General features: G+C 35.0%; 2 protein-coding genes across 2 annotated transcripts; both read left to right on the top strand.

The window, feature by feature from the left end:
* Nucleotides 1–304: 304 nt before the first annotated feature.
* Nucleotides 305–5819, top strand: LOC111377973 (serine/threonine-protein kinase haspin homolog; the record flags this gene model as incomplete). Its single annotated transcript, XM_023001135.1, has 12 exons — nt 305–415; nt 700–1259; nt 2313–2436; nt 2829–2938; nt 3531–3642; nt 3803–3895; nt 3984–4045; nt 4133–4263; nt 4350–4420; nt 4496–4548; nt 5208–5274; nt 5443–5819. Coding segments are annotated over 12 exons (1611 nt in total), but the record flags the coding sequence as incomplete, so codon positions are not given.
* Nucleotides 5820–8682: 2863 nt separating this feature from the next.
* Nucleotides 8683–10744, top strand: LOC111384870 (PLASMODESMATA CALLOSE-BINDING PROTEIN 4-like). Its single transcript, XM_023009213.1, has 4 exons — nt 8683–8870; nt 9211–9852; nt 9943–10126; nt 10225–10744. The coding sequence occupies exons 1-4, from the start codon at nt 8801–8803 to the stop codon at nt 10439–10441; spliced, it is 1113 nt and encodes a 370-aa protein (XP_022864981.1). The 5' UTR covers nt 8683–8800; the 3' UTR covers nt 10442–10744.
* Nucleotides 10745–14315: the final 3571 nt, after the last annotated feature.

The raw sequence follows: 14315 nt of genomic DNA, 5'->3' as shown, positions 1-14315 counted from the left end.
ATATGAGGATTATGTTTCTATTAGAAAATTAGGATCCAAGATCTGAATTTGTGCAGAACTGTATTGTTTTCAGTTATTCAAGTTATTTGGAATCTGTAGGAAACAGAATAATGAAGCCATTGTGCCTGTTTTCTGTTGGCTCTATGCTTGTGCACATTATTTGATCATTTTTGTTTTTGTGTTCTAATTCTATTATTGGGTTTCACTATTTAGCTCAGTACTATATCTTGCTTTTAAAATTATAATGTTGTGAAACAGCAAATTTGTAAAATTACGAAAGGATGAACCACACTCACATTAATAACTTACTCCTTCAACTGATAGAGGGAGAACAAGCATCGCTGCCACTGCATGTGCAGATTATCAGCCAAAACGAAGGATCCCTCAAAGAAAAGCCAAACCACCTCTTCCTAGAGTATGATCAGCTGTTCTTGTTATCTTCTTTTATGTCTGCATTTATGTTTCTAATTTTCTTTTCTGTATTCATATTTCTATTGAGTTGCATTGTTGAGATGATTTTTCTTTATCCAAAACCATGAAAAAAATTAAACCTTTTGAATTCCATGGATTACTGGTGGATGAATAAAATCAAGAGAAAGAAGGCCAGAATTTCTTTTATAAGCAATGGAATATAATTTAGAGGAATATCCAATATTTTTGTTGATGTCCTATCCACATTTAATTGTGTGGTTATTACAGGGAAAAGCCTTACAACCTCCAAACTTCGATAAAGAAAGGGCATATTTTCAAGAGGTTGATTCCTTTGAATTGCTTGAAGAGAGCCCCTCACCCAAGAAACCTGGTACATGGACTATGGGTGTCCAAGTTGATAATGTTGTCATACCACATTTATCTTCAGTATTAAGGAAATGGCTGGTTTATAAAAAGCTAAATCGAAGTTACGGATTTCCTGGCTCACTTTCTAAGATATTAGAAACGCCTGAAGTGTCCAAGGATCCAGTTTATCATGATGGTTTTTCGAGTTCTACATTAAAAACCTCAGGAAAAGAATCTCTGCAAATCCATTCAAGATCAAATTCTATTCAGACTAGATTTGATTCAAGCATTACCTTTGGAGATGCCACTAGAATGCCTATTGAGGAGGAAGGTGAAGATATTGAAGTTGCAGTTACTAAACTCTCTCTGACTTCAAGGCCTTCTTCATTGGATGGTTATCGCTGGGATTCTTTCTCAGCTCTTTTGACAGCCTGTGGGCAGTGTGCTCCTTCAACACTGACCGACATCTTATCGAGTTATTGGTTTGTTTCACTTCCATCTTAAAAGTATCTTGGTCAATTCATCATTTCTTCAGTTAGAATTGCTATCATATCTCTTGTTGATCTGATGCTCCACCAGGATTCTTTCATGGATTGCAGTTGACTTTAAGGATAATTTAGCTGCTTCTCTTCAGTTTATTTAATGATATATTGAAATTACCCCATCTTTTATGTATTGTTTAATGCTCTTTAACACTTGATTTTCTTCCGTTTTTTAAGGCTCTGATTTTTTTTTTTGGCTGTTAAAAGTCAAGGACTTCTTTCATGATGAGTCTGCATAAGTCTATGCTCTGTTAATGACTCAACACTAGTGTACTCTGTCTCTAGATTTTTGTTAGGAAATTGAGATGCAGAGAGAGTGAGAAATTCTTATATAAAATTTATAGTTTTCTGCCTAGATCCGCTTTACTAGCCACAAGAACGAAATTTATTAGACAAACAGAGTTGGGTTTTTGTTTTTTCTTCTCTCTTTGAGGGTGAGCGGCCAAAAAATCTTGAAAATTCTGTCTCAACCTTCACATTTCTAGCTTTCAAAGTAAACCTTGTTACCTTTTTATCTTGCATATTGTGATACTAGTTTCTATAAGATAATGAATTTCAAAATTCTTTGCTGCTTGACGTCTTGTCTTTTAGGACCAGCTCTATATGGATGACAGCAAACATTTGGTTCTTGATAAGAAATATGAAATTTGAATTGAAAAGAGGGAGGCACCTATTGCAGAATTCAAAGTCTTCTATTATAAATTAATGAAGTATATATCTTACACAAGGGAGTCAAAATATTTTTTTGTGGTCACTACAGTCTATCCTCTCTGTCTACCTTGAAAATTGACTCAGTATTCAGGATCCTAGCTGTCAAAAATTCAAGCCATCAGTGTTTCATTGTTGTCTTCATTATTTTTTTTTTCTTGCTATAATAGTAGTTATCAGACGGATGCCATAAAATTATAATTTTTTCCACGTTTTAATTCAAGAGATTATTTGATGTAGACCTGGCCTCCTAAAATCTGATTGGAAGCACATTGTTTGATACAGTGACCAAGAAAGTATCATCAAGGTCGGTGAAGGAACATATGGAGAAGCTTTCAAGGTTGGTGGAAATGTTTGTAAAATTGTCCCATTTGATGGAGATATACGAGTAAATGGAGAAGTGCAGAAGGTATGCAATCTAGTAATATTATATTCTTTTTTTTTTTTTTTTTTTTTTTTTTTTTTGGGCCAAGTGAAATAAGTTAGGTTGAAAAAGTGATAGAAAGCTGAATTGCTATTGCATTACTCACGTTCTTTATTAACTTAAACTCTCATCACGACTTGGCCAAATTTAAGCTTAGTCACTTGTCAGACTTCACAACTGGTTTGAGCATTGTTTTCGCTGCAACATTTGGCTAATATTGAGATTTCTGGTAATCTGTCAGCACTTTGCTGGCATCTGTTATCAAGATTTCTGGCAACATGATTTTATTGATATTAATGTGGCATCAGCATTTGATACTGATCCCAGCACTAATGGTTTCATCTCTTCTTATGTGACTAATTCTTGATATGCATCAGAAATCTGAAGAACTTCTTGAGGAAGTTATCCTTTCTTGCACTCTTAATCGTCTAAGAGGTCACGAGAGTGATGTGGTGAATGCCTGCACTACCTTTATACAAACAATAGAGTAAGTGTTTTGTGCATCTTTCTAATATTTTATAAACAAATGTTAATATTATGATTTTAGCAATTACTTTGGAAATTCCTGTAGTGGTAGCCTGTTTTTCATGCTTTGCTATATGAAGGACGGAAAGAGGCAAATTGGATACTTTAATAAGCCCGATTTAGGCTTACAGATTATGTTCCATTAGCAAAAGCTTATTTCTGTTATAGTGGTTACAGTTACTAAGTCAAATAAAAAAAAGTCCAGTCGTTAAAAATGAATTTTTTGATTGGTTGGTAATGTTCAGATCTGCAGTTCCATAGTAAAAGCTACTAATGCCGAGTAAGATGTAAGAATTAAATTTCAAGCTCCAGAAATATTGCCAACCCATGTCAGGTTCACACGATTTGTTTGCGTAAATGCTTCTATTTAAGCATGATTTTGAGTGGCAAAGCAACACCTGAACCCGCTAAATTGATTTATGAGTTTTTTTAGTTGATACTTCCTCTTATATCAAATTTTCTTGTTATGAAACAAGAAAGGTTTTGCACCATGGGAGAGAAACAATCTTATTATCAAGGCAGTAACTTGCCATTTCTCATTTCTTCTTTCATAGTTTGAGGGTGTGCCAAGGTCATTATGATGCTGCTTTGATAAATGCATGGGAAAACTGGGATGGGGAGCATGGTTCAGAAAATGATCATCCTAAAGAATTTCCAGAAAATCAGGTTACGTACAATTCCAACTTTAGGCTTGCATTAATCTCTTAGATAACTGAAGTTACTTTGGCAGCTGACTCAAGTTACAATTTCGGCTCTAAAGTTTTTGTTAGCTTGTGATGATTTCCTTTGTTTTTCCACCAATTTTAGCTGAGAAAATTTTGTTCAGTGCTACGTTGTTTTTGTTCAAGAACATGGTGGTCAGGATCTTGAGAGCTTTGTTCTTTTGAACTTCGATGAAGCTCGGAGTTTATTGGTTCAGGTAGTAATAGATCCTTAAGTAACTACTCGCGATTTCATTCCATTTGTCTTTTGCCTGTTTTATTTCAGCTTGTCACGATATGGTGCAGGTCACTATTGCACTGGCTGTAGCTGAGGCTGCATATGAATTTGAACACCGAGACTTGCACTGGTTTAGTTTTCATACTACTAATCCGTTGCAGCATATTAATACCTCTTGCTAGATTCTGATCTAAGGAATATTTCTTGTTTTTAACAGGGGAAATATTCTATTAAGTCGAAAGGGTTCGGACACACTGCAATTTACTCTCGAGGGAAGACAAATAATTGTCAAAACTTTTGGATTGTTGATATCCATAATTGATTTTACCCTGTCAAGAATCAACACAGGTTGACTTCTATGACAACTGGGTATTCTTCAACATGATAGGTTTCAAATGTTGCTGAATCAATTATGAAACCATAACTGTTTACAGGTGAAGATATACTCTTTCTGGACTTGTCATCAGACCCAGAACTCTTTAATGGCCCAAAAGGAGATATACAAGTAAGAAAAAAGTGATATTTTACATGTCTTGTTTGACTTAATCTTCTTATTAACTAGTCAACAATAATTCTGCAGGCTGATACATACAGGAAGATGAGGGATGTTACTGATGATTGTTGGGAAGGAAGGTATAAGTACCGTTCTTTAAATTTTTATCCTGCTGAATGGCTTTATAAATGTTAACACACCAACGCCAAAAGCCAGGTGCTATTGAAAGTTGAAACTAATTTTTTTGTATTCAATGGATAACCTGAGAAAGCATGATTAGACTCAAGGTTCCTTTTATTGTACCAACATATACTGACTGTGACAACGTGAGGCAAAATTGTATAGCCAGAATAAGAGAATATGTTGCAAGATTCGCATCATAAGATTTAGCAAAGTATAATGCCGACTGTCAACTAAATTTTTTGGGAATATTGTTACATACATCTTGTAGCACAAGTACATCTCTTCATATTACGGCAACAAGTTTCAAAATCTAGATAATCACTAGCCCATAAAGTTTTGACCTACATGTTCCCTGTTTAGAAAATCTTTCTGAATCCACTACCCTGTCATTTAGCGTGGGTTTTCATTCCTCATGACATGCTAATATTCGTACTGATGTAAGTAAATATTTACTCATTTCTCAAATTAAGAAATTTCCCATTTTTCTTAGTTTGATAAATTCCCTTTGAATAAAGTTTTCTGTAGTACAGGATAGGATTTCTTAATTAGCTAGAGTATTCATTATTGTATAGGCATCTTTAGATACATTCATTCTGTTACCTCTAATGATTTACAGTTTCCCCAAGACAAACGTGATGTGGCTGCAGTACCTGGTAGATATTTTGCTAAGGAAGAAATCCTATGTAAGTTTTTAATTGCTCTTTTGACATAGCCGAGGGATTGCAATTTCTTGCTCTTCAGCATCATATTCAAAACTAATATCAATCATTGAACTGTTATGTATTACATTTGTTTTTTTTTTTTTTGGCGGATTTCTGCGCCGTTTCAAATATTGAAATTTAATATCTCAGGATAAAACACATAAAGATGACAGGGAATTACGTTCTCTGAAGAAGCGCCTAAACAGCTATGATTCAGCTAAAGAAGCAACATTGGATCCTTTCTTTAGCGACTTGTTTGTTTCTTGAATTGTGAAGAAGCATGTGAAACATGTCATAGGTGGGGTTTAGTACTTCTTTGCATTTGATTTGCTTTTAGAAACTAACTTGGTTTTTGTGTTGTATCTTTGTTTATGACAGTACTTTTTGGTGAAAACTGAATTTAGAAGTTTGGTTAACATTGTAAAGTTCTGCTCAATTAGTTCAATGATGGGTTGTACTTCATTTAGAACGAAACAATGTTCTTGTCGAGAATTATTGTAATTTATTGAAAAATGTTCTATTGTCTATGTTGTTTGTGCTCGGGTAAGAAATCAAACGAGTGTTTAGAAACTTGCAACCTTTTTCAATAATTGAAAAGGTAATGATCTTTGAGAATTATTTCATAAATCATTATCCCAATTGAATGTTTTCGGTAAGGATTGAGAGCTTGTTTGGTTGAGATTTTCTAAAAATTATATTTTCCCAAAAATATTTTTAATAGCACGTTGTTGTGTGGGATTTACAATTATTTATTTATTTATTTATTATTATTTTTTTTATATCATACAGTTTGAGGAAATTCTTTCCCAAACAATTTCGAGTAAAAAGTTTTTTTTTTTTTTTTTTTATCGATAAATGTAAATGTCATTGATAAAAAATGTTCATATACAAGTATACCGGGCATTTCCGGGCAAACAAAAACTAATATCACATACAATTACTCCGGGCAACCCTTGGAAATACAAAAAAAAATGAAGTGCAAAAGAAGTCAATGACCTAACGTTAAGGATGCGGAATGGATCAAGACAATCTGATATAAAGAGAATATAACTTTGTATACGTGAGTTTTGATTCGTCTCATGATGGAATCCAAGTGAAGTGAAAGATTTTCAAAAATCTTCCTATTCCGAGAAAGCCAAATGTAGTATACGGTGCTCGTAAGAGCAATTCTCTTCTCTTTACTTTGCCATGACGTTCCATGGACCTCTTTTTTCATTCATTTTAAAGCGCTTGCAAGTGTAGACATAGATCTTTTGATTCCATCTGCAGTGGTTCTAGACTTCCAGTGCTATAAAGAAAGTGCCAGCAGTGCTCTTTTTTGGGATTTCTTTTCAGTTTTCACCCCCAAAAAATGAAAATTGGATTCTTTCTATGGTACATAAATAGAAAATTTGAACGTTACATTGTACATATCATCCATTTGAAACATCCGTTGAAATTTTATAAGCATCTATTTTGCTTTCGGCTGTCTCTATTCCAAATAAGTTAAAATCACATGGGTGGTGGGTCCCGTTATATAAGACTCGATTAAGGCCATAATAATCATAGCAAAGAAAGAAAAGCAATAAAGCAGTCACTCTCCTATGAAAATCTAACAAAAAAGTGACTTATCGATACATATCTAGTTTTGTAGGACAGATAAAGCCACGTCTGATTTACGTAGATTCAGTAAGGCTAGGGTTTGCACGGATGAAGTTGGAGCATGTCATATGTGTGCATGTTTAGCTTAAAATATTTGTATTTATAGATATTATTCATAGTCAGCAATGTGATAGTTATCCTTATGTGACAATCTGTTATTTGAGATAATAAAATTATAGAAAATTAATGCATCAAATAATGAACTACCACATATTGTCCTTGTTTGTTTATCATTATTTGCCCATTAAAATGAGAAATATGACCGTTATACATCACATCAAGTCATTATATTTGATTTTCTATCTCTTGTATCGAGTCTGTAGCGACTATATCTTTCATTTTGATTCTCACACTAATGTGGATCAAACGGGCCATTATGATTATTGCAGTTGTTGACTATGAACAATATTGTTCATTTAACAATATAATTTAAATAAATATATGAGAAAATTGAATATTTAGTCCTCAATCTTTAGCATCCCTTCGCTTTTGTTCCTAACCTATGGAATCCCACCTTTCAATCCCAATTGTTTAACTTCTATGGCATAATTATTCCTTTTTATCACATTTGTCTATCCATCACACTTGATGTGTGTCTAAGAAAATTTACCATGTAAGTTTCATGTGACATGTTAACGCCAAATATGATAGAAAGTGGTAAGGACTAAAAATTGGGCTAAACGACTGAAAATTAAATTTTTACATATTGTGGGGATTGAAAATGAAATTTTAATATCGACGAGAATTTTGTACCTCAAAACCATATGCTTTCTACTTGATACAATAACAGAAAATGGTAGAAAACGTTAAACATTGAGGTCTTAAGGTTGCAAATTTAAAGGTTACATAAACAAAGTGGAGGGACATTATGGCCCGTTCGGCAGATCTTTTCCGTATTGTAATATAGTTTCTTGAGAAAGCAAATTCAGGCCAACTTCCTTTAAAACATTTTCTAGCGAGACAAAATACTTTAAAAAATGATTCAAACAAGTTCAAAATCAATTTTTTAGTCTCAAATAACCCTCGTTTGGCCTCCATTCTTTTCAAACTTTAATAGTTGGAATAATGTTTTTTGAAAAATGTGTGGTTGAAAAAAGAATGAAATTTTTTTTATTTGTGTGTAATATTATTTTATGAAAGATTGTATGGTTGAAAATAAAAGAGAGAAAAAAAGTATGGGGGACAAACATGGGCATAGATTTAAACTTTTTAAAAGTCTTGTTAAATGAGTCCTAAAGATTGGAAATAAAAAGAATACGACATCTATTTAATTGTCGAAAGAAGTAATTTTCTAAATAAAATAAGAAAAATGTAACTTGGGTATATAAGTTTGAATTAGAAAGTTTTAAGGTCATTTAAAAATGGACAACAGCCATCAACCATGCCATGCCTTTTATCGATGACATATTTAGCCCCTGTTTGAGCATCATTATTTGGAGATTATAATGTTTTGAATAGTATTTTTTTTGAAAAATGAGTGGTTAAAAAGAAAAGAAAAGTTTTTGGTTTACGTGTAATATTATTTTATTAAAAATTGGAGAGAGAAAAATTTAATTTAATTTAATACGAAATAATGGGGCCAAACGGGGGCTTACTTTATTGATTCCACTGTTAGCCACAAAACATTTTCCAACTTGGTTCTTCGTAACAAAGTGACCACTTTTCTTTTTTTATCTCATTATCACACTAACCCTATCTCTTTTCTTTTCCTATTCCTTTTTCTTTTTTACGACCTTTTACCGACACACACACGCTCTCTCTCTCTCTCAACGAACGTGTTCTCGAATCTTTGTCATGTTTTGTCAAAACCCTCATATTAACGCTCCATTTGGTCATTCTCCTGAACCCAATACAGCTCTGGTTAAAAATGGCTATAGCAGCTTCAAAGGTCCTCATTTTATTCTTCCTGCAGTCTATTTTCCTTGTCCCCTGTTCTGGTAAGTAATTTATTCTTGTGTTTTCAATTCGTTTTCTTGTATTTTTGAAATTCTTCATTTGTATACTGCTGTGACTTCTAATCTTTACATTATTAGTGGATATTGCTTAAGTTATTGGTGATTATGGGGTAAAGTATGCTTTTGTACTAAAATCAAGTGATGAATATTTGCTTTTGGTTTCTTGGATCGGAGACACAGTAAATGGTTAAATGGGATACTAATTTGTAGATCCAGTGACCAAAGATGCTACTTTTGAGTGATTTTGGACGAGAAGGAGCCCTCCTCTGCCTATACAAGTCTAAATGACACGAAAAATAATTGCATTCTCTGTGTTTTGCAGAAGCATCCTGGTTCAAGTATATTCAGCGTAAAAAGCTAACAAGAGAACAGATATTTTACTATGAAGCAATTCAACATGATGTAGTTTATCCATCAACCCCGGTTGCTGTCCCTACGTATAATTCAGCACTAGAAATTATCACCGTCCCCTCTACAAACCCTGTCACTGTAAATCCATCTCCATATTCGACTCCCTTAACAGTCCCCTCAACCACCCCAGTGCCTGTACCTAATACTAATCCACCACCAGCACCATTAACCAATCCAGTTACAGCCCCGAGTACAAACCCAGGGGGCCAACCAGTGAGCAACCCGGTACCAACTTATCCTAGCCCAACAGGAGGTGTTCCTGTGACAAACCCAGTGACGCCTCCTGCAGCGACAAATCCTCCTGCAACTACGGGGAAGGGTTGGTGTGTGGCAAAGACTGGTGCACAACAGAGTGCACTTCAAGCAGCACTTGATTATGCTTGTGGGATTGGAAAAGCAGATTGTTCGGCCATTCAGCAGGGTGCAAGCTGTTATAATCCTAATACTTTGCAAAACCATGCTTCGTATGCCTTCAACAACTATTATCAAAAGAATCCTGTGCAAACCAGCTGTGACTTTGGTGGGACTGCTGCGATAACCAATGTGAATCCGAGTAAGCACAGAAAATGTTTATCTTTTTCTCGAAAATGAAATGTTGACTTGGAACTTCAAATGCTAATACCCATTTTTGATTTACATATAGGCGTGGGATCTTGCATTTTCCCAACATCTTCCTCCTCTTCGTCCCCACCAACAACAACATCTCCAGTCTCAACAACTCCACCGCCGACGACAACATCTCCAGTCTCAGCAACTCCACCGCCAAGACCATCATCTCCAGTCTCTGGAACTCCAACACCACCATCTCCATCTGGAACACCACCTGGGTAAAGACTAATTCTAATGGCCTCAGATCTGTGTATGATTTCCTGGTGTTGGATGTAATCCATGAAAACTAATTCATTTCTTCACTTCATCTGTGCAGCACAAATACTCCTCCAACAGTCTTTAACTCCAGCAGTCCTCCAACTTTAGGAGGATTCCCAACAGGTATTGGAGATAGCCCTCCTCCCGTTTTTGACGCCTCAACATCTACGTCAAGTTCTTTGCAGCCTTTTATTGGCTGCATTACTGCAGTGGCATTTGTAATCATCGGAAAACTTGTTTTGGATGATCAAGATTTAGCGATCTGCATACATTAATGGGTCAGAAGCTCATTGCTCAACAAACATATCAGTTTTGGGCTATTCACACTGTTCTTTGCGGTGAAGAATTCCAGAGTTTGTAGAGCTCACAGTTGTAGTTTGCTCGAGTTTCATCCCATTAACACTAGTTGCATTTCTACACGCATTCCTACTAGTAGTTCATTATTTATGTAGAGAAGGCATTCTATTAATCTTGTTGAGGTAGACCGGTGGCGTTTCCTTATGTGTAGAAAAGTTAAATTTGATTAAATAGAGATGAATGAATAGCCCAGAAATAATATATATCGTTCTTTCATTTCATCTTTGTTTGTTGTTAGCTCTTTCCTTTCTGCTTCTATGTTTTTCCTGCAGGAGATTTTGTTGGTGCGGGGTTTGGTCCTCATTGACGGGAACCCCAACGAGGTGGTTTAAACCCTGCTTTCCTTCCAAAACCCACAAACAACTCCAACTCCAACTTCAAGTATATTTTATTTTCAGTTTGCCAATGATTTTCCGATATTTTTTTATTTATTTTTTATTGGTAAATATGAAATTCTATTGATCAAAATATATATACAAGTACACCGGACATATTCGGAGAAATCAAAATCATGGACTCAAACAACTACTTTCGGGCACGCAAAAGACTCAATTTGAATCAAAACATTCGAATACAAAGAAAACATGATATTATAAAAGTGTGTTTTGATTCGTCTAATAATGCTATCCACATATGGTCTTAGATCCTCAAAAATTCTTTTTGTTTCTTGCCATCCAAATATAATAGATAACGGTCGCCAATGCAATCTTTTTTACCTTACTTTGCCAAGAAGTCCCTCTAGCTTCCTTCTTGATCCACTTCAATGCACTAGCAATAGTAGTCATTGCTCTTCTAATGCCCAACCAAACCTTAATATTCTTCCAAACATGAGATGAGAAAGTACATTGGAAAAATAAGTGTAGGCATCTTTCCTCTTGCGAACCACAAAAAACACAAGTGCTATCAATATTGAGATGTGGTAGCCTATCATTAGTAAGCAATTTGGATTGCACTCCCAACCAAAGGATGAAGGAGTGTCTAGGAGTAATTACGATCTCCAGACTTCAGTTGTCCATGCCTTCTTAACCCCAGCCCGTCTGAAGAACCCATAAACCTTGTCTATGCAAAAGCTGCCAGCCTCTGTCCATTCTAGCAGCCTGTTTACAGCAGGCAACCTGCATGCTTCTAGCTGGACCAACAAGCTGGTCTTTGATTTCCAACAGCCTCTTGAGTAGAGGTGAATCATTTTTGTGGGCTGTCCGCTCCCAGAAAATTTTCCCCCTTGAGTACACGCTGTTAATCCACTTGACCCAAAGTGAATCCTTCTTCCTATTAATATTCCAAAGTGACTTTGACAGTCGGGCAGAATTCCAGCATTTCAAATCTTTGAAACCAAGTCCTCCCTCATCTTTTGCAAAGCAAATGTTGTTCCAAGCAACCAATGGTTTCTTAGACCCCCAAAGGAAATTCTGGCAGAGACTAATAACCCTTGAAATAACTGTAGGTAGAATAGGAAAGATAGAGAGCCAAAAACATTTAACACCTTGCAGGACAGCTTTAACAAGTTCTGCTTTCCCCGCATAGGACAAAGTTGCTCTAGACCAAGCACAAATGTAGGCCTATATTTTATTGAGAAGGAATCATAAGAGCTGATTTAAGCCTTCCCTTCGCTAGGGGAATACCCAAGTATCTAAAAGGCAAAGATCCCCTTGACAAATTAGTAAAACCATAAATGTTCTCAAGCTCTTGCCTGTGCACACCTGTCGTGTACAAGCTAGATTTATTAACATTCATTCTAAGGCCCAAAATGTCTCCAAATTTTGAAAAACAATCCATCAAGATGCCCACCGAACTTTCATCACCTCTAGAGAATAGCATTAAGTCATCCGCAAATACCAAATGAGTAATCTTTAAAAAACCACATTTAGGATGAAAATTGTACTCACTATTCTCAGTTGCACGCTTCAACATCCTCGAGCAGTATTCAAGGCAAATCACAAATAAGAAAGGGGAGAGAGGCTCTCCTTGACGAAGCCTCTTTTCCCCTTTAATGGATCCATGAAGATTACCATTAAGAGCAATAGAAAATACTGGTGTGGTAATCAGGGGCGAATCCAAGAGTTTGAGTCAGCACGGACGGTCGTTGACCATTTACCGTCGATTGCAATAAAATATTAAGAGTTCGTTTGATACCCATTTTTTTTTTTTGCATTTTTGAACAGTGATTTGAAGGAGAAAGTGTTGCTACAAATAAAGAAAATTTTTGAATTTGCGAAAAATATTATTTTATTGAAGAATGAGTGAATGAAAATAAAAGAGAAAAATGTATTTTGAAAAAAATAGAAATCGAATAAGGCCTAAAGTTTAAATATAACAATTATTTTGTTCAAATTGAACATATATAATTTTGTTATTAGAATAAACATGACTCATCAAATGACATTATTGCCAAATTTTGTATAATTAAAAGGAAGAGCGCGGATTCTAGTATTTACAATTGAATTTGGCTTAAACCAGTTAAAACCTAATAAATATTTTTTGGTCAAATAATTGGCACAAACTAAGAAGTACCACAATGGCTAAGTTGGTAACTACTTTTGCAAGAGTGTACAGGTTCGAATCCCTTTGTCTCCATCATTACAAAAATTTTGGTAAAATTTGTAGAATAAGAATAATGCACAAAAATCCTTTAGTGGGAGATTCGAACCTTAGACATTAAATATAAATATGCAACCTCCAACCAGCTGGGCTACAAGGAGTATTGATAACAAAGGCGACTTACCAGTAATATATTGTAAAACTTTAAGCTGTTGCCAACAAAAAAAAATTTCTCCTGGCGGATCCAGCACGCGCGGCCGCGCCTGCTCGCCGGGTGCTGGATCCGCGCCTGCGTATATCACCATTTAAAGTAACAGATGGAGTCATATTACTAAAATAATATGCAATCATAGCAGCTTTGACCTAAAACGATTTAGGCACACCAACACTCAAAATCATACATCCTAACTTTATCATGCAAAGTACAATTCATCTTTTTAGCAATTCCATTTTGCTAGAGAGTGTAAGGCACAATTCTATGTCTAGTTGTGCTAGATTCATTACACAAACCATCAAATGCAATATTGAAAACTCGGGATCATTATCATTGCGTAAATATTTTACATTTTTACTAGTCTGGTTCTCCACTTTAACTTTCCAATTTTTAAAATTCACAAAGGTTTTAGATTTATGTTTCAATAAATAAACCGACATATGAATGGAGAAATCATCAATAATAGACAAAAAAATATTTCTTAACACCAAAAGTAGGATTGTTCCTCGGACTCCATAGATTAGTATGAATGTATTCTAACACTCTAGATATCTTGTGTGTGCTAAATATAAATGACATCCTACAATTTTACCAAATACATAATGATTGCAAAATGTCATGTCCGGCACTTAATCCTTACCAAATATACCCTTATCATTAAGGAACTTAAGTCTCTTAACATTAATATGAGCTAACATATTGTGCCACTTCTATGTGATCAGCGTCAGTGATGGTGGAATTTGAACCATTTGTCGCCTTAGCAAATATTTTTCTTAGCAACCATAAAGGTTTTAAGTGCTTCCTTGAAAATTTTTATCACTCCATTACCAAGTGAACCAATGAAACCTATGTGTTACAATTCTAACATAGAAGTTGAATTCTTACTCATATGTGGAATGTATCTAACTCCTTTTAATATGTGCAAAAAACCACTGTCAGATCTAATAGTCACATTACCTACATCAATGATTTTATATGCGACTTCATCCCATGAAATCGCAAGACCATGATCAGACTTATGCAAATGATCAAACCACAAT

Source organism: Olea europaea, chromosome 3 (genome assembly GCF_002742605.1).
Source record: "Olea europaea var. sylvestris chromosome 3, O_europaea_v1, whole genome shotgun sequence".
NCBI classification, from domain to species: Eukaryota; Viridiplantae; Streptophyta; class Magnoliopsida; order Lamiales; family Oleaceae; genus Olea; species Olea europaea.
Note: the sequence above shows the minus strand (reverse complement) of the source record. Positions and strands in the feature narration are given on the sequence as shown.